Source organism: Phocoena phocoena, chromosome 19 (assembly GCF_963924675.1).
Source record: "Phocoena phocoena chromosome 19, mPhoPho1.1, whole genome shotgun sequence".
In the NCBI taxonomy this organism is placed as follows: domain Eukaryota; kingdom Metazoa; phylum Chordata; class Mammalia; order Artiodactyla; family Phocoenidae; genus Phocoena; species Phocoena phocoena.
The window spans coordinates 44,906,508-44,929,892 of record NC_089237.1 but is presented as its reverse complement, the minus strand read 5'-3'; the positions used below and the strand labels follow the sequence as shown (position 1 = coordinate 44,929,892).

Below are 23,385 nucleotides of genomic sequence, written 5' to 3'. Positions count from 1 at the left end.
AGGGAAAAACTGTTACTTATTTTTGCATCCCAGACCTTGCACATTGTCTTAAACATGGTAAATGCCTGATAAATGTTTGCTGAATGAACTAGAGAGGCTTAATATTAACACTGAATATCGTTTGAGTGCACCAGAATTGCCCCACACATTTGATTAGAGGTGCACGCAAGTGCACTAAGGTGGGGTGAATTACAAAGCAAGAAAATGGAAAGGCCAGACAGGAGACATGGACACATTTAGAGCCTAGCTCTTAAAGTGTACTCCCTATTGTGTTTTCCTCCTTACCTCAATCCCCCAAACTAGGAAACACGGATCTAAATGCCTTGTGCACTGCAAAATGGGGGTAAGTCGCTCAGCCTCCACTGTGATTGCCTATGCGATGAAGGAGTATGGCTGGAATCTGGACCGAGCCTATGACTACGTGAAGGAAAGACGAACAGTGACCAAGCCCAACCCCAGCTTCATGAGACAGCTGGAAGAGTACCAGGGGATCTTGCTGGCAAGGTGAGTCCTTAATTGACTTTCTCAGATTTTCCCTCCTTTATGCTCCCCAGGGCACAGTGAAATGTCCTTCTCTGCAGCTAGTTCTCACCTAATTTAAGTGTGTGATAGGATTTGAAAATTGAAACCTCTATCCATCTAGTTTTTAAAAATTAAGTACCAGTATTTAAGATCAGCATGGAAGATTAGGCATTTAATCTAAACTAAAGACATTAAACTAAAGGGTGGCAATACTGTTCCCTTATTTCAGATCTCAATTAGGTGCAGGTTTTTTTTCTTTTTTTGCGGTACGCGGGCCTCTCACTGTTGTGGCCTCTCCCGTTGCGGAGCACAGGCTCCGGACGCGCAGGCTCAGCGGCCGTGGCTCACGGGCCCAGCCGCTCCGCAGCATGTGGGATCTTCCCGGACCGGGGCACGAACCCGTGTCCCCTGCATCGGCAGGCGGACTCTCAAACACTGCGCCACCAGGGAAGCCCTAGGTGCAGATTTTAATAAATACTTCTCAACAGCTTCTAAGGCCAGATGCAGCTGCCTTATCAAAATGGATACTGATTGCTCCCAGGGTAGTGCTAGCTGAAATTCTTAGAAAATTTTTGGCCCTTTTTTTTGGGGGGGGACCACGTGGCATGTGGGATCTTAGTTCCCCAACCAGGGATCAAACCCGCACCCCCTGCAGTGGGGGTGCAGAGTCTTAACCACTGGACTGCCAGCGAAGTCCCTGGCCCATTCTCTTAAAACAAGTACCTGCTGCTGCTTTGGGCTTTTTTTTTTTTCCAAGGCTTGGTTTCACTGAACCTTCAACAGTAATTCTGGTCATGTGACAAATCTGTAGAATTGGGATATATATAACCCATTAGAGGTATGAAGGGGCTTCCCAGAAATAGCTCTCTTGTTTTCTTTTTTAAGATCTTTTAATCTGATTTTATATATATATGTTTTGCACAAATGCAGAAAATTACAAAGGGAGAAATCATTTAGAAACTCAATAACCACAGACAGCAGTTGACATTATCTTACCTCTTATCACATATATATTGATGGATTTTTTTTTTTTTCCCACAAAACCTGTTCTTCAGCCTTACTTCTTCACCCAGTATTAGGTCTTTTTTTTTTTTTTTTTTAACTGTGGCAGCATTTATTGAGCACTTAACACTGCACTTAACTGCCACTGTTCCTTTTTTCCCCCTAGCTCAATTGAGATACAGTTGATGCACAACATTGCGTAAGTTTAAGGTGTCCAGTGTATTGATTTCACACATTTACATACTGCAAACTGATTAACACTGTAGCATTAGCTAACACCTCCAACCCCTGGCATAACTGCTGTTTCTTTTTTGTGGTAAGACTATCTAAGATCTCTCTTAGCAACATTCAAGTATGTGATTCAGTATTATTAGCTATAATTGCCATGCTGTACATTACATCCCCAGAACTTTATAATCTCATAACTGGAAATTTGTACCCTTTGACCAACATCTCCCCATTTCCCTCAACAACCCCACCCATGCCCTGGTAACCACCACTCTACTCTGTTTCTCCGAGTTTGGCATTTTTAGATTCCACGTATAAGAGATACCACCGTACAGTATTTGTCTTTCTCTGTACTGAAGTACAGAGTACTAGGTCTTGAACATCTTCCTGTATCAATAAGAACTGGCTGTTTCAACAATAATTTGGTAATTGGTTGTAAAATGAGTAATTTCACTACATTATTTTTATTACCCCTTTGGTGGTGAAAGCCACCTTCAGCTGATCTCAGGAAAAAGATTCAGTTTACTCTCTTAGTAAACTGAATTCAAGGATCAACTTCCTGAGATACCACATGCTGTAGTTCCGTGGAGTACCATATTTTGCTTTGTTTTTCCATGTAGGCACATTCTAGGTGGTTTTGTTAGGGTGAAGGCACTGCTGCCTAGAAGCAGTCGGGGCTGATGCCAGAGTTTGACTCCAGTGAGTCTCATGACTTGGTCTCGACTCTTGAATCTGGGCTGTGTTTCCCCTGAACAAAATGGTAAATAGCCTTCCAGCCTAACCAGGCAGAGTGACCACCCTCCCACCGCCGAAGTATTGTGAAAATGTGGCCACAGCATAGCATTACGGTTTCCACTAAAAAACCCCTCCCATTTACTCAGTACTTGGCATGATTTCATCTGAGCCATTCTCTTAGGAGGCTGGGAGGATACTGAAGTCTCCTCCACTTACAAAGAATTTTATAGGTCTTTGGGGCCAGATTTTGATGACATTTTTAGATTACATCAGAACGTAGGACAGAGAAGTTCTTTTTGGCACAAGAAAGAGGCATCTGAGGGTTGGATGAGACACAAATAGTGTATATTCCCAGACGCACACATGACGGATATTAGGCAGTGTCCTCACGTGACCCGTTGAGAGGAAGGATACTGTGTGTCCTGCCAATTTCAGTATTTATTCTGGAATCCCAGGCAAGCTGTTGGGTTGGGGTGTGGGGTTTTTTGTGGTTTTTTTTTAGCGTATGTAGTTTTTCTTAGATGTTAAAGGTATTTCAGAAAAATCTTAGATGAGGATAAGAAGGGCAACATAAACCCACAAGTCACCCTGCCTCTTCCCTTTCCCTTTTGGTTCCATCCTGCCTTCCTGGGCTTGATTCACGGAGGGAGGGGCAAGCCCTGGGGAGTGAGAAAACCACAGAATTTGAGTCAGTAGATGTGGTTTCCGTTCCTGGTTCACCCCCTTGCTGCAACTTTGAGAAGTTTGCACAGTTCTGATCCTCACCTGACCCCATCTATAAAATGAAAATCAAGAGACCTAGCTCACAGGGTTATTGTAAATAAAAGTGTATATAATGTATATTATGCGCCCTTAAGGGTTATTCAGATATGGTTCTCATCAAGCCCCTCCTGCAAGGCTACCCAGAGAACACACATGCATGTGCCATTCAGTTCCTCTAGCCACTGCCTTCCGCCACCAACAGACACACTAACTGTGTTAGAAACTGGAATGGAAGTGTCCTGGAATTTTCTGTATTGTGATGTTTCCTGAATTTTAAAAACTAAAATCTAGTGCTGGGGGTGTCACTTAGGCTGCTTTCAGCTGCAAGTAATGGAATATCTTCATCAACTGGGATTTCAGCAAGAAACAGCACACTCAGATTATATGGGGAAGACTTTATAAAGGGACTGTTTACAAAGGTGTAGGACTGTAGTGGAATCAAGGAACTTATATCAGCAGGGCTGTTTGGTAATAGCTCCTGGGCCCAGAGAGGGATGGCGCAGTTACTAGAACCTGGGCGGAGACTCCTGGAGAAAAGGCACCTTCAGAGAGGAGCAGTAGCCTTCAGTCAGGGGACCCAGCCAGCCAGAGTGGCCCTGCGGGGAAGGAGCTACAGGACTAGAGGCCTGCCTTCACTCTCCTCCCTCCAGTCTCCTGCTGGGGCTCCCCATTAGCCAAACCCTGTGGAAGTCCGAAGACAAGGGGACCAGTGGAGGCGGTTCATACGTCAGTCTCCAGGGCAGAGAGCAGGGTAGAAAGGCTGAAGAGTGCATCTGCAGGAGCCAGCACCCAGCTGTAGGTAGTTAAAAAGTTGGACCATTTACCGTCTTTTGTAGCAAGAAGCACCGAAGTAGACTGTAATGGGCTCGGGGATGTAATCAGGGACTTTGGTGCTCTCATCTTCCTGCTCTACTTTGTGTTCTCCCTTCCTTAGTTAATAGCTTGGTCCTTGAATTTGCCTCACGATTGCCAGCTATCTGCCACATGTCTAGGCATCTACATGTAAATTCCACCGCGTCTGGCTGAAAGAAAGGGCATCTCAATTAGAGGAGAAGACTTTTCCCAGAAGCTCCCCACTAGACTGCCACCCACCCGCCCCACCCCCACAGGACCACTGACCAGGACTGGGTCATATTCTTAAAACCAAGCACTGGGTAGGCAAATAGAATTTCCTGGACTGGTTAAAACAAATTCACATTCACTCTCTGGTGCTAGGGAAGTGCCACATTCCCTGAAACTGTGGGGCAGTGAACAGTCAAACCAAATCAGGCCTCTGCCAGTAAGGAAAAAGAGTAGGAATGCCTCTTGGGTATATAGCTGTTAGGGTCTGCAATCTATGATGTGTTGTCAAGAAACAGCACTTGTAGGCTACCTGCCAGGCTGACTGCCGAGTAGATTGGGCCTCTCAGACTCTTGCCCAGCCCTAGAGTACTGCTTCAGGGTCTGTCTGCTTAGAAGAGCAAAGAAGGAGAAGCCCCAGATTCCTGTGACGGTCTGAAGCTCTGTCAAGCCTTGCAGCTTAGGTCACCAAGAGAGGAAAGGCCTTGGGAAAATCCCACTCATTGTATTTGCAAAGAAATTCCATTCCCTCTCCAGGTGCTTAGATATCTTGTATTTCATATCTTCTCCCAGAAGGCACATGGTGGTTTTCCCAAAGAGATAGAGCTCTGATCCTAGCATTGTCGAGCACCATTGGTTGTCCAGAGTGGCACTGGGTGCTTAACGTGAGGTGGCAGCCCTCTGTTTGAGGGTATTAGCTTGGTACTTTGACCTCTTGGTAGAAGAAAAGTTTAACAAAGTGACTCTAGGCCCCTGTAGTGATTTATGAATTGGTTACAGTCTCTTAATCAGAATGTAAGAGGGTGGACCAAACAGTGACAGTCCCTCTGAAATACAAGAGACTTTTTGCATCTTTTAGTATGTCTTTAAGCCTCAGGGAGACTAATATTTAATAGTCTCCTTTAGACCTAAAAGTGAGGGTATCATAAAGGCACTGATACTGTTCATATCTAATTTTATTTTTTCTGTTTTTATAGCCGGGGGATGGGAGTGAGGGCAGGAGGAGGGGTGTGTGTGTGTGTGTGTGTGTGTGTGTGTGTGTGTGTGTGTGCATGTGTGTGTGTTGAAACCCTCCATTAAACTACCAGCAACCCTGTTTGTTATTCTGGAGTTGGATCGTTTAGATATCTGGCAGATTTATGTTCCATTAGACAAGTTCAGATTTCATCCATCTGCGAGCTAGACCATGTGTCTGAGATATTAGGTTCCAGTGTATAAGGGGCAAGGAAGAAAAACTGGGTGGTGGCCAGGGAGAGTTCGTGACACATGTCCTCATAGATGTTAGTTTTGATTGTTTGAATGTCCCTGTCACCAGGGCCAGAGGAGACAGAGCCTGTCTTTCACCCTGGCTTTGCTGGTGAAGACATTGAAGTCTAGTTAGCTGGTACATAATGGTCAGCCAGCAGGAGGAAACCCGAGAATGAGAGGACATGGATTCCTGGTCAGGTGACAGCCAATCACACGTAAGGTTTAAAGGATTTTCTTAACAGCTTTTCAGTGAAATAATCTTCAAGTATTAAGGACCATGCACAGTGCATGCAAATGCTCGATTGGATGCTGCTTCTCTTCCTTCTCCTCTTCTCTACAGGCTGCCTAATGCCCTAAGAAGTAACCATAAATAGTCTGATTTTACTGCAACTCATACTCCATTTTTAGCAGTATTTTCTTCTATATAATTTTCTCAGAGTTGGTTCTTTACCAAACATATAACAATAAGAAAGAAAGTGGAGGCAAGAGAATGGGACATCATGTGCATCCTGTCATTTAGCTTTCCTTCTTGCTCATTTACTAAGTAAAAGGCCCAGTTCTTACCCAGAATGGCCCAGTCATCTCACGTGTGTCAGTGTGTTTATGTGGATCCACATTCAGGTCAGAGGCCACTCAAGGAGGACAAGAACCTGAGACTTGCTTGCATCATCCAGGCCACAAACCAACTCTGAAGTTCTTTTTGGCACTTGCTGCCTGCCTGGAATAGGTCGCGGGAGTCAGCTAAATATAAACATTAACAGTTTAAAATAACAGATATGATCTAATGTCTTATACCTATTCCTACCAGTGACGGAGCATTAGAATAAACTGGCTTGAGAAGGGGCTTCATTGGGAGACAGTTTGGTGATACCAAGTAAAACTCATGCTGCACATATGCCTTGTGACCCACCTTTTTTCCCCTCCTATATTTAACACCTTTGTGAAACCAAAGTGTGCACCAGGCACAAGAATGTCCATTCTTGTGCCTGGTGCACACTTTGGTTTCACAAAGGTGTTTGGTTTCACAAAGGACATTCACAAATGTCCAGTGTTGTTCGTAATAGCTAAAAGTGCTTATCAACAGGGTGGATGAATAATAAATTGTGGTATATTCACTACACTCTATGAAATTACAGCTACACACATCGATGAGTCTTAAAACATATTAGGCATAAAAAGTTGTAGAAGAATACATACAGTATGATTTCATTTATGTAAAATTCAAAACATACAAACTAAGCTATATATTGTTAGAACAAAACATGCAATGACACAATAAGGAAAAGGGAGGGAATGATAAGCACAAAATTCAGGTGATCGGTTTCTAACCCCTGCACTGGGAGGAGAAGGGGGAATCAGGAAGGGCCACATGGAATAGCAGTGCTTCACAGGCTGTGGTAATGAGTATCATGACTATGTGAGAGAGCCGCCTGCCACTCTCCCTGCAGGTTTTACTGCAAAAATGAAAAAGGCAGCAGAATCAGACTTATTTTTGGATTGGGATTTTTCTTTCTCCTTTACAAGAGGTGTCAGTTTAATTCCAGAGCCCTGACCCAATACTTTCTGATGAATATCTTCCCCAAGAAGAGAAGGAAATCCCTGCTGGGTAAAGCAGCTATGATGTCAGCTACTTTCTCTGAGACTTGCACTGTTGGTGCCTATTAGCATAACATCAGTCTCTCGTTCCCTCTCAATTTATTAGTGATTTACAGGCAGTTTTTTAAAAACATACTTTGGAGGGTTCTCGGGATCATGAAAATTTCTTGTTTGCCTGTTGTCTGATGAGATAAGCTGTTCTTTACTATTAGGGTGAGAACAGCTACTCCCTGAGATACCTTCCCAGTGATTTGCATCACAGGACTTGTCCTGCCTTGGTGGGTGGCTGAGAGGACTTGGTGCAGGTTTGAACATCCTCATGATAGGTGAGGGATGGAAACTGGAGAACACAGTCCTATTTAGGTCAGGGAACAGGGTGTCAGACGAAAAAGAAGAAGCTTTAAGGGGAGCACATTGGCACCCGTTGGTCACAAAGTACAGTTCGGGCCCAGCTATCGAACCAGTCAGCTTGCCCCTCCCCACAGCCACTCACTCGTTTGGGGTGTGTGATACGTTGTCTCCTCCTAGGGGTGGCTGGAGTTCGTGCAGCTTGGAAAGGGGGAAAACCCCACCTTACACCCAGCTACTTGATTATAGCTTGTCTTCATAAACAAATTGACCTGCGCCCTACCCAGAAAAGCACCCTTCTGCTAGGCAGGCCTGAGTCAGAGAGAGCCCCACCCAAGCAGCAGGCAGGCGGGGGAGCTGAGAGCAGGTGCAGAGTTGAGCACAAACAGGGGTTCACATTAGTGCGGGCGTGTGACTTGGCAGAGATTCACAGGCAGCCAAGGCAGGTATGGCCCTGAGCCCAGGGTTAGTTGTTCTGGGCTGTTTCCATTCCACCCTGCGGCGAGGTAGCTCTTCATCAGCTTGTAAGTCATGGAAACCATACCGCCAAATGCCACATTTAGCGACCTGTTCCCTGCCCAGCCACAGGGCCACCTTTCTCTTTTTCACTGGAGCTTTGAGAACTGTGCTTCCTTGTTAAGAGTGTGGTTTGAAATGAGATCTCATCAGACCTTCTCTCCATAAAATCAACCAAAGGATGGATGTGTGCATATAGTCTTTTTGGCCCACCTCCTTTTCCAGGGGTCACTTTAGCTTGATGGTTTTTATCCACAGATCCTTATGAAAGGGCCTGTACTTTATGCTTATCCTCTTCCGTTCTGTTACCAACCTTTTTCTCCAGATTTACTAGCCTCATCTTTGCTTTCTCTTTTTTTTTGGCTGCGCCGCGTGTCTTGCAGGATCTTAGTTCCCAAACCAGGGATTGAACCCGGGGCCATGGCGGTGAAAGCACTAAGCCCTAACCACTGGAACGCCAGGGAACTCCCTATTCTTTGCTTTCTAATTCAAGAAAGATTACCACCCTCCTCACACTTCCACATCAGTGATTAATCCTATATCAGCTCTTTATCCCAATTATGAGAACTTATAATGGGCTCCAATTGATTATTTCTCTTTGTAGTACTTGGATAATGTTTTGTGTTTTTCCCCCCAGCTATTAATATTAATCAGGCTCATTTTTTTAATTCAAAAATTGTAGACATACTACAGAGTGTAGAATTGTAAAGCCCTCCCCAAAAGTAAAAGCCCTGCCTTCCTTGAAAGAAACACTGTTACCAGTTTGGTGATGTTCTGTAGATATTTCACTATACTTATTCTAATATGGGAACTGACTATTCCAAGTGTGTTCAACATGCTTTTCACTTAATAGTGTACCTTGAACATCATTCCACTAAAATATTTGGCTGTTTTTTTTTTTTTAACTTTAAAAAATATATTTATTTATTTAGTCTGCACTGGCTCTTAGTTGTGGCACATGGGATCTTTTAGTTGCGGCATGAGGACACTCTTAGTTACGGCATGTGGGATCTAATTCCCTGACCAGGGATCGAACCCGGGCCGCCTGCATTGGGAGAGCGGAGTCTTACCCGCTGGATCACCAGGGAAGTCCCCTTGACTGTTTTTAATAGCCTCATATAAGTGTATGGACTATAATTTAAATAAATTTTTTTTGGTGTTGCAGTATTACAGTAAACATCCTTATATGTATAGCTTTGTGCACTTATGTAGTCGTATTTCTCCAAGTAAAAATTTTAAAGGGAGAGTTGCTGTTTAAAGGGTTAGATTTTGAGAGCTATTGCCAGATTTCATTCTTTAAAATTCTATGGTTCACACTCCTATCAACTGTGTATTATGAGAGGGCTAGTTTGACCAATCCATCATCAACACTGGCTGTTAACAGCTATCTTAGCTCTTATAAGTCTGATAGTAAAAAATCAGATCTCATATTCGTTTGTTTTTGTTGTTTGCTGTTAGTGAAATTGAGCCTCTTTTCAACTGTTGATTACCTACTTCCATTGGGCATTAACAAAGCATCTTGCAGGTTAAGTTTATCTGGGAGCATTTTCCTGGGAGGGTATTGATTGTTTTCACAAACCAGAGTAAGGCGTTTCCTATGTATGTCCTCCACAGCAAACAGCGGCATAACAAGCTCTGGCGATCTCATTCAGATAGTGACCTCTCAGACCACCACGAACCCATCTGCAAAGCAGGACTAGAACTCAACAAGAAGGAGATCACCACCTCAGCAGACCAGATTGCCGAGGTCAAGACCATGGAGAATCACCCACCCATACCTCCCGTCTTCGTGGAACATGTCGTCCCACAGGATGAAAATCAGAAAGGCCTGTGTACCAAAGAAAGAATGATCTGCTTGGAGTTTACTTCTAGGGAATTTCATGCCGGACAGATTGAAGATGAATTAAACCTAAATGACATCAATGGATGCTCATCAGGGTGTTGTCTCAATGAATCAAAATTCCCTCTTGACAACTGCCATGCATCCAAAGCCTTAATCCAACCTGGACAGGACCCAGAAATGGCCAACAAGTTCCCAGACTTAACAGTGGAAGATTTGGAGACAGACGCACTGAAAGCAGACATGAACGTCCACTTACTGCCCATGGAAGAATTGACATCCCGCCTGAAAGATCTCCCCATGTCCCCTGATCCTGACTCACCGAGCCCCCAACCCAGTTGCCAGGCTGAAGTCTCAGATTTCAGTACAGATCGCATTGACTTTTTTAGCGCGCTAGAGAAGTTTGTAGAGCTTTCCCAAGAAACCCGGGCCCGATCTTTTTCTCACTCAAGGATGGAGGAACTGGGTGGAGGAAGGAGCGAGAGCTGTCGACTGTCAGTGGTCGAAGTAGCCCCTTCCGAGGCGACCGCTGATGACCAGAGAAGCAGCTCTCTGAGTAATACTCCCCATGCATCTGAAGAATCTTCAATAGATGAGGAACAGTCAAAGGTAAAAACTGTCTTTATGGTTCTATGCCTAATGAAGTTCTCTTTAATGACAAAATATTTGGGACTCTGCTATGTTCTCTCTATTTTTGATGTTGGTAAAGATTTAGGAAGGCGATGTGAGAGAGACAGTCTGGCGTGAAAATTTAGGGTTTAAATATTTTTCTAAATCAGTTGCCTTTCAAGGAATTTATCTTTCCAGGCTTTTGGTGTCATTGGAAGCACTTCTGAGAGGGTATGAGGGAAGAAGGGATTAGCCAAAACAAATGTCCTGCCTGACCAAGGAGAAGGTCCCCTGTGGACCTCCGCAGTTCAGATCAAATCTCACCAACAGTGAGGTGCCAGGGACTGATCTGTTGCCTGAGTGAGACGTGTGTCTCTCTGAGAGGATGGATTTGTTTGGGAAATTCTTTCTGCCTCAGAAAATTCGAAGACTAGACGTGTGTTAATAGTTGTTGGAGTAGCAACTGATTCCCATGCTGAGTTCTTGCTATTAATAACATCTCTGAATTGTTCCTCATTGCAGACGCTGTGGTATTCAAGAATTGAGGGATGGTTTGGGGAAATGATTTGGGAGCAGACAGAATCCCAAGATTCGTCTCAGTGGCATGAGTTCTTATGAGCCGTCTCAGACCAGGGAAAGAATTACTATATATCATCAACTCTAAGACTCACACTTATGAGAATTTTGACTTTTGAAATTGGGTTGCATCTTAAAAAACAATGGTATCTTATGTCAGTATAATACAGTAATTGGGAAGCTAGTGGGGACAGATTTACTCTAACATAAATGAAGTCATTTCACGATTTCAGTGGAGCTCACTAGATTCTTGACATCTCCTGATTGCTGTCTGCTTATATTTACCACCTCGTTCACTCCTCATCTGTTCTCTCTCTTCTTAACTACCCCAGGGCAGTTGTTGCCTCTGCTTCTGTCTTCTCCTCTCCCCAAAAGCTATGCCTCTGTTTCGTTTCTACCGGGAAAATAAGAATGCCTGAGCTCTCCTTTGGACTAATGGATGTAGTGGCTCTGACAGAAATAGCTTTTCTGCAAAGTTCTGGTCATATGAGCACTCTCTCCGCAGCCCATGCACACACTGGGCCCGCTGTGGCTTCTCTCCCAGCCTTGGCAAGTTTGCCTCTGCCTGATGTCCCAGCAGATTTCTCCCAAAGGCATAACTGATCTTGTTAGTTTGTACTAGCTCTGACTCTTTTTGAAGGAGAAAGACAAGAACAATTCCTAGGGAAATACTGTACCTTGAAGGTTTATAAAAATGTTAACAAAGTAGATTGATGGTCATAATGATGTTGCTTTAAGAGATGTCCAAGGGCCATTTCTAAATTTTGAAATTCTTATTTTTTTACAGTAGGACTTGATTTTGCATTGGCCAGTTTTCTTTGGCCTTGTTCTAAACCCATCTGGGAATATGTAACTGGTGGAACACTAAAATGTCAGATTCGCAGTTTCTAAGTTTGCTCAGGCACGTGGCTGCATAAGCCAAGGAAGAAGCCATGTGAAACCTAGGAACTGTGCAGTCAGATATAGAGTGCCCCCATGTGCTGGGATGCGGCTGCTGGGAGAAGCAGTGGGAGGATGTGGACGAAAGCTGGCAAGACAAAGGACAGAAGAGAGCAGTGATTCTCCAAATCAGACATCCAGCTTCCTCTAACACTGGGCATATTTAAGGTGGCCACTGAGCCCTTCAGTGGAACTCTTCCCCTTGAACCAAGTTAGGATCAAACTGGAAGGGGATAGGCTAGAGAGGAAAGGTTTCATTTACCCCAGTATGGCCTAAATCCTGAAGGCTCATGGTCTTAGGAAAATAAGGATTATAGGAGCCTCCAAGGCTACTTGCTGTTTACTTTTGGAGCAAGATACTGGATTAGAATCCTATTTGAGTCAACAGAACACAAGTTTACTAGACAGTGACACAACCTATGACTAATTTTGTATCTCTGCCTTTGATGAATCCGGTTTTTTCTTGTACAACAAAACAGAATACAACCCCAGGCAGAGGACAGTCCCAGGCACTCCATGATTTGTGTCCTCAGAGAGCCAGAAGGTTCTCCTGGATCAGAGGATTAGTAAGCAAAAAAATCTGGCATTTTCAATTAGATTACAGTTTGCCATAACCATCTCACTGTTTTCTCTTCTTAGGCAATCTCGGAACTGGTCAGCCCAGACATCTTCATGCAGTCTCACTCAGAAAATGCAATTTCAGTCAAAGAAATCGTCACTGAGATCGAATCCATCAGTCAAGGAGTTGGACAGATTCAAGTGAAAGGCGACATCCTATCCATTCCATGCCATACACCAAAGAAGCACATCGTCCATGAGCTGCCCCTTGAGAGGGCCCAAGCCACAGAGAACAAACCTGGAAATTTGGAGCAGAGTGGAGGTTCCTGCACAGCCCAGCCTGAACTAGCCAAAGACTCAGGGAAGTGGGAGCCAGAAGGGTGCCCAGTGGCACACTCATCCACCACAGAGTTGGAAGAAGAGGAACCAGCTGAGGGGGAACTAGAGCTCTGGGGCCCAGGGATGCCCCCGGGTGCCAAGTGGTGCCCCGGGTCCGTGAGGCGAGCCACCTTGGAGTTTGAGGAGCGCTTGCGGCAGGAGCAGGAGCAGCACGGTGCTGCCGCTGCTTGTGCCTCGTTGTCCACTCGGAAGAATTCCAAGAATGATTCTTCTTCTGTGGCAGATCAGGCATCAAAAGGGAGGAGTGATGAAGCCACCCTAGAACATGCATTTGTCCCCAGGGAACCAGAGATGAGCAAGGGCAAAGGGAAATGCAGTGGGTCTGAGGCTGGCTCCCTACCCCATTCTGAGCAGCATGCCATCATTCCAGCACCCGAGCTGCCGGAGTCTCACCCGTTGCCAGCTCCTCAGAAGTGCCCAGGGTCAGGTCCCAGAACACAGCAGGAAGGAGTCCTGAAGGAGCAGAGGACTTTGGTCTCATGCCAGGGACCTGAGACACCAGCAGTCCCTCTGCCTCTTCCCAAGAAGATAGAAATCATTGAATACACCCACACAGTCACGACACCTGATCACGGGCCAGAGGGGGAAACAGCCACCAGCGAAAAGAGTGGGGAGCAGGGACTGAGGAAAGTGAAAGTGGAGGAGTCCATCACTGAACTCTGTGCGCTGGATGAAAATCTGAACCGGACACTGAGCCCCGACCAGGCTTCTCTGCACCCCAGAGCGCTACCTCTGCCTCACTCTTCCTCTCCCGAGCCTGAGCACGGCAGGCCCGCCCACCCAGCCCCAACCCTGAGCAGCCCTGGAGACTGGGGCAACAGCCCAGCAGCTGCCCTGGAAACGGCAGCGCCTTTTGTTAGTCACTCGACCCACGTACTTGGTGACAGCTTGGCTTACCTGCATCCCCAGACAGTGGTTCACCTGGAAGGCTTCACAGAGCAAAGCAGCACCACAGACAATGAGCCCTCTGCGGAGAAGGGCAGCTGGGAGGAGAGTCAGGAGGGCCCCCTCTCCAGGGGCAGTGAAGTGCCATATCAGGGCTCCCAGTTAAGTAGCGAAGACCTGTGTTTAATTAGCAGACTCGGTAACAGTGTTGGGGAGCAGCAAGAAAAACTGGACCCATCACCTGTAGCCTGTCAGCTCCCACACAGCCCTAGTAGTGACGGTATAAAGGGTCTCAGTCACAGCCCCAGTGGGGTGAAGGAACGCGCTAAAGAAATCGAGTCCCGAGAGATTTCCCAGGTAGGGCTCCCCAAACCATCGCAAATGAGGCGTTCAGCTTCCCTCGCCAAGTTAGGTTACCTGGACCTCTGTAAAGACTGTTTACCGGAGAGGGGGCCTATCTGCTCTGAGTCCCCTCATCTCAAACTGCTTCAGCCCTTCCTCAGAATGGGCTCGGGAATGGAGGCCCAGGAGCCCCCAGAAAACCCAGATGCTCCCCAGAACCTAGAGCCCACCAAGTGTTTCATAGAGCAACTCAAAACAACAGAGTGTATCGCACAGAGCAAGCCGGTGGAGAGGCCCCTTGTACAGTATGCCAAAGAATTTGGTTCCAGTCAGCAGTGTTTGCTCCCCAGGGCAGGACCTGAATTGACTAGTTCTGAAGGAGGCCTTCCTTTGGTACAGACCCAGGGACTGCAGGGTGCAGGCCCAGCTCCAGGGCTGGCTGTAGTGCCCCGTCAGCAGCACGGCAGAACTCACCCCCTAAGGAGACTGAAAAAAGCAAATGATAAAAAACGGACAACCAACCCCTTCTATAATACCATGTGATTCTGAGCCTCTACATGTGACTTTCTGAAAGAAATGTTTGTAAAAGGGGCAGGTGTAATATGTAAGGAACATGCACTTTATTGGTTAATTTTATAATACTTTGGTCATTTTACTGTTCCTGGCGCATGCAGGGTTTGGTTTTTTCCTCTGTGTATGTGAGAGAGAGAGAGAGTTTGATTTGGACGGCAAGACCATTTTATCATTTTTTATTTTTGGAAAATGCAAACCTCAAAAAATACTCATTTTCAAAGAACACCTTTATCAAAGGCAAATTGCTGTTTTTCAGTCTACTGCCACCTGCTCCTCATTTTGCCCCCGAGGGAAGGCATGCTTGCTTGCTTGAGGAAGGAAGCAGATGGGGAAGGTGGGGTTGAAGCTGGGAATTGGAAATGCTGCCCCAGGCCTGTGTGATGATGGTTAGGTCTCCAGACCTGATGCATTGGATTCACTGAAGGGGGCAGCCCAACGTCAGCGTGCTCTCAGACTTGGTCCCCAGCCCCAGCCCCTTGGAGTTGCCGAAATGGGCAGGTTCTGCTTTGCTCTCAAAGAGGGTTTTCCAGAATTCATTTCTCCTGGTCTCCAGAGTGTATCATTACAAAAAGGCATGATAATGGCTGGCTTTGTAAACTTATCAAGCAAATACTTTTTTACCCCAAGCAAATAATTTTATTAAATTTAAAATGAACTCCAAAGGATTTCTGAGAGGTCCTCTCTAGAGGAAAGCAGAAGAAGAGAAGGAGGTGAAATTGGGGGTGGAGAGGCCACCACTGCCCAGTATCTTCCAGGTGGATGGGCTCCACACAGGTGGTCATCCTACCCCACCCAACCCCCATCCCCTGGAAATGTGCCCTGCAGCATTCTCCCAACTAAAACACAATAGGGACAAGTTTGAAAAACAGCAATTAAAAGTCAGTGTGTTCTTGTAAAATGAATACATATGTAGGGTTTTAACCCTTTCATTACTTGAATAATTCTGTGGGCCTTCTAAGTTTAATGGCCATATTTTTTCCAATTTATTTTCCTCCCTCATGCTGTTTCTCCCAGTGCTGCCTATTTTTTTTAATTTTGTAGGTATTTGAATTGTTACATTACATATGTATAACCTCCATTGAATGCAAAGTTTTCTTTTTAATATTATCACTGTTAACACTTGACATAAGTTTTTTTTTTCCTTTTCCTGGAAGATTTGTCATTTCTCTAGTTTATACACAGTACTTATGTACATAATGTCACTTTCTTACATTGTTTTGTTGTTAATGTTGTATGTTGTAGGGTCTTTTTGACTTACCCATTTTAAGAAATAGTAAAGCTGCAACTGGAAAACATACGGACACCACAGAAATAAGGTTGATGGCTGTTGGTAGGAATCTGCAGAGTGTACATTGATGGTGGTTTTTTTTTAAATGGAGACTTCTAATCACCAGCTCCTGCCAAATTATGTGTTAGTAACTTCCTCCTCAGAGAAACCCCTAAAGGCTCCCATTAGATCACAGTTTGACTGAAGGCTGATTTCTCTTTGAGACTGAAATCCCAGAACGTTGTTCACCACTAGCTGAACCAGAGCCAGGGAGTATATGTGAGTGTTACCGCTGCCCAGGGTGGAAGCTCCTAATGGATTAGGCTGAAGGGCTGCAGGGAGGCCTCGGCCAAGGGCAGGCACCCTTAAATGACCGCTAGGATGCTGTTGCTTTGCTGCTATTGTGGAGGTCCTTAACACAGGAGCACCTGCCGTAAACAAGCCTATTTCAGCTTCTTACAGAAAACATATTTAGCTTGGAATGGAACACCACTGCAGCTCATCAAAACTGAAGAGGTTTGCAAATTTGCTTCCTGTTTGCTTTGGTGGTTGTCCCCATTGCTGAGAGGTTGACCGAGCACAGACCTAAGATTTAGGTTTGGGGTTCATCACAGCACTTAGAGGAAAAAGATGCACAGACTGTCAAAGTGATGTCAGAGGCCAGAGTTCGTTGAGGACAGGTGGTATGGTGACCCAAAGGAGAGAGAAAAGGTGGACTGAGGCCACTCGTATGTGTTCAAGAGGAGCTGTGAATCCAGTTGCCGGGTGGAGGCCGTAGTTGGGTCTGACATCACTGCCAGGAGGCAGATTGGACAGAAACCTCCTGCTCTAAGTGTTTTTATGGTGTAGTAATGATATGTACCTGTGCTGTCCCTAAATAGTTTCCTTAAATGTTCAAATGTGTCATCCACACAGCTTTGTGACTCCAGGATATTTAATGTGTTGTAAAACGTTTTACTAGGTGGCATGTTCCAGTGTGAGGAGGCTTGCAGGACAGGGCTATGAATTTCCAGGGCTCATCCATCTAAAACCGCCCTTTCTTGTTGAGGCAGTTCCGTCACCAATATGTTGGCGAAAGGAGAGGAAACGGTGGCAGGGGTGGGAAGAGGAAGCTTTGCATGGAGGTTAAGAGAGTAGCGTCCACTCAGTTAATCCCTTGAGATGGTGACATCCCTGACATTAAGAAGTACACACAGGGTCGACAGTGTTGCACTGTTCTGTCTTCTTTTCCCGGCAACTGTGTTTAATGCTCACTCTCACTGCATTAAACAACAAAGATTGGGAGTGGGGGAACCTCAAACGCTGTGAAGAAAAACAAAACCTTTTTTTTTTTTAAGAGTAGAGGAGGTCTTGCTCTGCCTTTTTTTAAAAAATAATTAGACTTTTTATCATTTAATTTACCTGCCTAAATAAACATTCTCTACACAAGGTCTGTAATTCAGCCATGCCATGGGGTTTTGCTAGCCCTCAGACTCCCAAAACTGTTCTTGTGCTATTTATGTAGCTGAGCACTGTCCAGGGGAAGTACATGACGGCCTATCAAGAACTTTCTAAACTTGATTCTCTTCAAACGGATAATCTCAGGTGGCCTGTTTCCCTTTTCTGTTCATGGAAAAGCCAGGCCCGAAACAGCAGGTCTGGTGGATTGACAGAGATGAGTAGGAAGAGTTTGGACCTCTCGCTCAGTGCCTCTCTTTATTTTGAAAACCACCATAGTCTGACTTAAAATTATTCTGGAGGGGTGTGTGTGTGTGTGTGTGTGTGTGTAAAAAGTAACACTGTGGTGCATGGGGTAAAAGCCCCAGGAGCACACGGATTTTGAGCTGTAATCTGGATGGTTACCTGGTCAGTAGGAAGGAGAGAAACCCCTTTTTTGATTTTAGAAACACTTAGGGGTAGTTTGTACTATAGCAGATACACAGTACCGTAGTGTAGTAATACTCATCTCTCCTCATTTTGGTTGCCTTTCAAATTCCAAATGTTTAGGATCATTCCTAACATCTCAGCCGCTTCAGGCTCTTTATCTAGCATTTTCCTGGTTCTGTACCTTTATCCCAACTGGTATTTCCTCTTTCTCATCTTGGGAACTACCAAGAGCCCCAAGGACAGCCTGAGGATGACAGCCCAGGCTCTGAGGTCCCCTCCTGCTAAAGGGCCCCAGACAGATGGCTCTTGGATAGACCTGAAGCTTCTGAGACATAGCAGCTCACAGAAATCTTCATTTGTTCCATCTGAGGATTTCAGTTCTGAAGTGATCTAGCCATGTTTGGTAAAGATGTTTTTGTGGGAACTGTTTCTCTCTCTCTCTCTCTCTATTTTTTTTTTTTTAAGAAAGCATTATGCAAAAAGGGTCTCTTTCAAGGGCATTTTAAATTTTTTAAATAAAGCCATCCTTTGGCTTTTTTGAACTGTTTGTGGATATTTTGTTTACATTGTGAATATTAAAACGTGCATCATCTTGATGGCCACTCAGATTCCTCCTCCAGGCACCCAGCCCTGGCCATCCTGTGAGTCCTCACACTGAGCAAGGTCAGCCTTATGGGTAAGTGGGGAAAACCTGGAGCTGACTTCCATCTGTGTCTTGCACTCCCATCCAACACTCTGTATGGAAATATTCATCATTTCCTCAGTGATGGTGTGTCTTATAGTGATGGTTGTAATGGTGAATGGCTAGTGTCGTTTTTGTCTAATTTTGTTTTGCTTTTTGATGGTAGATGAGATGAAATTTTAGCTATTTCAGCACCAATCCAACTTAAAAACATCTTGGATTTGTTTTCCCTTGCAAACTAAAAGATTAAGGCATGTATTAGGCATAAGTGTATTTGCTGCCACGACTCATCTGACGGCTGTATCAGGAAAAAGCCTCCTGCTACCAAAGCAGGAAGCTGTACACTCCTAACCCTTCTCCAGGGCTTGGGGTCCCTTGATGCCATGGAGAGCTATTGCAAGGTGCTTCTGTACTTTTCTGGCCTGGAAGTGGAGGGTGCCTGCGCCTGGCTCCTGCTATGAAAAAAGAGAACCAGCCTCACTTTCTCAGTGCCCCAGAGATCTGGGACAGGATTTCTAAACTGGAATCATCCCTTATCAGCTTGAAGATGTCCCAAGGGGTGTATGACTAGTGCTGCCATCTGTGTCCTCACAGCAACACTGGTGGCAGCATCCTGTGCACACGTGGAGAGCTAATGCCCAGGGCTTAACTCAAGCTGATGACCCAGTCTGGAAGCTGGGTAACTGGCCCTGAAATGTTTCCCAATCAGTAAATCCACAGGGAACTGTTTGGTTTTTATGTTTTATTGGAATTTGGTTTGCTTGGCATAGCTTAAGGTGCCTTTTCTTTCTTTCTTTCTACTTTAATTTTGTAGGACTTGTTCTAAATGTAGAAAACAAGTCCAAAAGACTCTCCCACTGACTGTTACCTTTGCCCCAGGCCACCCCAAACTTTTATGCTCACATTTTATTAAATAAAGCAGGTGCTCCCTGGAATCTCTGGGACCTTTTTGAGGCATTTGAAGCAGAATATAAAGAGTGGTCTCATCTCCTTCCTTAATCTTCCTGGTGGTTGGGATGTTCCACTTGTATCATAGGTTTTTTATTACTGATGTGCTCCGCTGTTTTTAAATGTGAACTTGTGCGCAAATGTGCAGATTCAATGTTCTTGTTACAGATTGAATAAATTTTTATTTTGAAGATGAAACGTGTACTTGATCAAGTGCAACAAAAGAGGGGGTTGCTTAAAGGTGGAGGGATTGGAAGAGAACACTGATGGTAAACATGATGCAATTCCCATTGATTGATCTCCCTCCCTTAGGAGAGAGCTGAGCTCTGGGAAAAAATATAACTTTCTACCTCTCACAAAATGAAGACTGAATGGGAAATGGGATCACTAAAGATTATTTCAGACAGTGTGGCTCCAATCAAGTGACCACGCTGGGAACTTGCCTGGTCAAAGAGGCTCTTGCCAAAGCCACCACCTGAATGTTAGGAGAATGAATAAGCAAAGGGACCAAAATTCCGCCACCATCTGTGGTACAAAGTGTTCTGGGACAGCTGCCGCGACGCGCCCCAGCAGAGACTGGATTTCTTGGGTAGGTGACTTCTCTGGACATTAACAAGATAGAGTTCACAAGCTTTCAGCACAAGGCACCTCAGTTCACTGAAAGGTTTCTAGAAACAGGGCATGACTTTCCAAAGAAGTATAAGCTTAACCCTCTCCCATCATTAGAAGAGAAGAGAAGCACTTGATGTCAGTGGTAGAGGAAGAGAGATGGGGCCAGAGCAGTTCCCTAAAACAGGCGCGGGGGGGCGGTGCGGATTCCCTGGTGGTCCAGTGGTCAGGACTCCGTGCTTTCACTGCCGAGGGTGCGGGTTCAATACCTGGTCAGGGAACTAAGATCCCACAAGCCCTGCGGCATGGCCAAAAACAAAAACAAACAAAAACAGGCTGGGGGGGAGGGGTCTTCACTTCTCCCACCCCTCCACAGACCCATCATGAGATATTTAGTGGTGCCATCCATCACATATAAAGCAGCCCTACTATCTAGGGAAAGCTCAGTTTCCAGAGAAAACACTGCCTTGAACTAAAATTAAGTCAGCCTGCTTCAGTCTGAATCGTCCATATCAAATGAGATGGGCACACCACTGGTCTCTGGCTGGAGTGCCAGAGTGCATGATGGTGAAGGCAAGGTCATTTCACAAAATATTCTAGGGGTGCTTGGAGTCCCTGACCCTGATCAGTCATGGCTTTCTAGCCAAAGCAAATGGACCAAATCCTGTCTAAGTTGCCAGGCCACCTCTTCCAGAAAATGGCTTTATGAAAGATGAAGTCTACGCCTATCTTTTATGGATTGCTATTCAGATGGGTAACAGTTCAAATGCATAACAGCAAGGGAAAGCACCAAGTCCAAGTAGCTTCTTCCACTGATTGGCTCTTTGTGCCTTGGCTCCACCTACCCCCAGCTCTGCCAGGCCTTGGCAGCCAGAAGAAGGCTAGAGGGCAGGGCTGAGCCATGCCAGCTCTAAACAACACCTGTTAAGTACCTGGAGAGCAACCACCCCCCCCACCCAGGTCATGGAACTGAAGGCAGAATGGATTGAAGGATTCCTGCTTCTGGGCTTCCCTGGTGGCGCAGTGGTTAAGAATCCGCCTGCCAATGCAGGGGACACGGGTTCGCGCCCTGGCCCGGGAAGATCCCACATACCGTGAAGCAACAAAGCCCATGTGCCACAACTACTGAGCCTGCGCTCTAGAGCCTGCGAGCCACAACTACTAAGCCCGTGTGTCACAGCTATTGAAGCCCGCATGCCTAGAGCCCGTGCTCTGCAACAAGAGAAGCCACCACAATGAGAAGCCCACGCACCACACGCGTGCAGCAACTAAGACCCAACGCAGCCAAACATGGACGGGAGGGAGGGAGGGAGGGAGGGAGGGAGGGAGGGAAAGAAAGGATTCCTGCTTCCTAGTCCCAGACCCTTACCTCTAGAATGGAGTACCTGGCTCTCTTTAAAGAGGAGAAAAGGAGATGGGAGAAGAAAAACTGCCGTTTCAGGGTAGGAGACAGCATGTCAAATCCCTTCTCTGCCAACAAGTGGTGCAGACTTGAAAAGCACCTGACCCAGCCCTTTTTGCTTTACAGCCCAGAAAAGCTGAAAAAATAGGGTGACTGAGCAACGGCTGAAACTCCAGCTTCGTAATCAGTATAGGCATCCTTTCCTCTGTGCCACAAGCGTATCTCTCAATATCAGCACTTGTGAGATAAGGTGGCCTTCAGGGAGAGACAAAAATGCATGGTGCTGAAAAGCTGGACACAGACACCAGACCTCTTGGGTAAGAATCTCAGCTGTACTACCTACCAGTTGAGTGACGCAAAAGCTATTTAACCTCTTTGTGCCTCAGTTTCCTCACCTGTAAAATAGGGGTAATAATGGTACCCATCTCAGAAGACTATTATCAGAATGGAATTAATATGTGTAAAGCCCTTAGTACAGTGTCTAGCTATTGTTATTAAGGAGCTACTGAGTCACTCAGGTCTTTTCTTCCTAATCATGTGCCTGGAATCTTCAGGTAAAAGGGAGATTCCTCATCTACCCTCATGCCCCCCCGCCACCAATGCCATAATTATTTCTGGGGCACCTGTAACAGTTTCTGGTTCTGATCCACAAGCCACTGAATACTTGGACTCTTCCTGAGAAACAAGCCTTGTGAGGGCATTTGAGGTTCCCACCACCTTCCCTCCCTTTACCCCCAATGCTAATCTCTACCCTCTGGAAGGCTGTGTTCCACTGATTTCCAGGTGTGTCCTGGAGAGTGAGAAGTAATAACCGGTCCCCTGCTGCTCTCCAGGGCCTTATGATCCAAAGGAAGAAATCCAGGCAGTGGGTGAGCACTGGAAAGACAGCAGCTACAGGGACTAGTTCTTCACCGGCTGCATTCTGATCTGGTTTCTTTTTGTCTCCTCCTTAACCCTGGTCAATACTCAGATCCGCGGGTCTGGAAGGGAGTGGGAGGGGGCAGGGGTTTCCCTGGAACACAGTCGGGCACCAATTCAAACAAGGCCCTCAAGACTTTAGGAGTCAGGCTGAGTGTCTAAAAGACCCGTGCCAGGGCTCCCCTGGTGGTGCAGTGGTTAAGAATCCACCTGCCAATGCAGGGGACATGCGTTTGAGCCCTGGTCCCGGAAGATCCCACATGCCTCGTGTCCACTAGAGAAAGCCCACCCAACGCAGCCAAAAATAATAAATAAATAAAATAAATAATAAATTTATTTTAAAAAAAAAAAAAGACCCGTGCCAGCCGCTTTCCCTTGAACCTGGTGTTCACTTTTTTTTCTCCCACACCCCTATCACCGGTTTTTAGGCTGCTTTGTGCCCTGTTCCGTGGAATCCTCCCTAACGGGGTGAAGTGCCTAGTACAGTGACAGTGGTCGCTATTGCTATTAATAACAGTAACATTCACAGGCCCCTGTCGGGTACCCTCACAGCTGCCCTGGGCCAGCCTAGGCCCTCATCCAAGGGGCCCCAGAGCATCTTCCAGGACCTCTCCTCAGGGGTGTCTGGACGTGCAGTCCCACAGCCCCGGCCCGCCGGTATGGTCTAAATTGGGAGTGTGATTGCAGCAGGCATACAGCGTGAAGGCATCCGATCTTGCTCGGCCGCCGGCTCTGAGGGGAGCGCGCCCCCTCGTAGGCTCCTTCTCTCAGCGCCCAGCTCTGGGTCTGGGAACCTGGGCCTCCTCAGCCCACCCGCTAGGCGCGGAGCGCGGAGGAGCGCGCACAGCCGGCGCACACACGCAGAATTACTTTTGACGCTTCTCGAAGGCCCGCGGACTGGCCGCGCAGAGTCTGCAGCACTCGACTTTCCCGCCGCTGGAGGGGGCGGGACCTAT

At 46.1% G+C, this 23,385-nt stretch overlaps 1 protein-coding gene across 1 annotated transcript in view; it reads left to right on the top strand.

The window, feature by feature from the left end:
• SSH2 (slingshot protein phosphatase 2) overlaps positions 1-14,707 on the top strand; it is a 104,753-nt gene extending 90,046 nt beyond the window's left edge. Inside the window, exons 12-14 of the mRNA XM_065896990.1 lie at positions 304-504; positions 9,631-10,465; positions 12,620-14,707. Of these exons, the coding sequence (XP_065753062.1) occupies positions 304-504; positions 9,631-10,465; positions 12,620-14,707 (3,124 nt within the window). The remainder of the gene's footprint in view (positions 1-303; positions 505-9,630; positions 10,466-12,619) is intronic.
• The last annotated feature ends 8,678 nt before the right edge of the window (positions 14,708-23,385 follow it).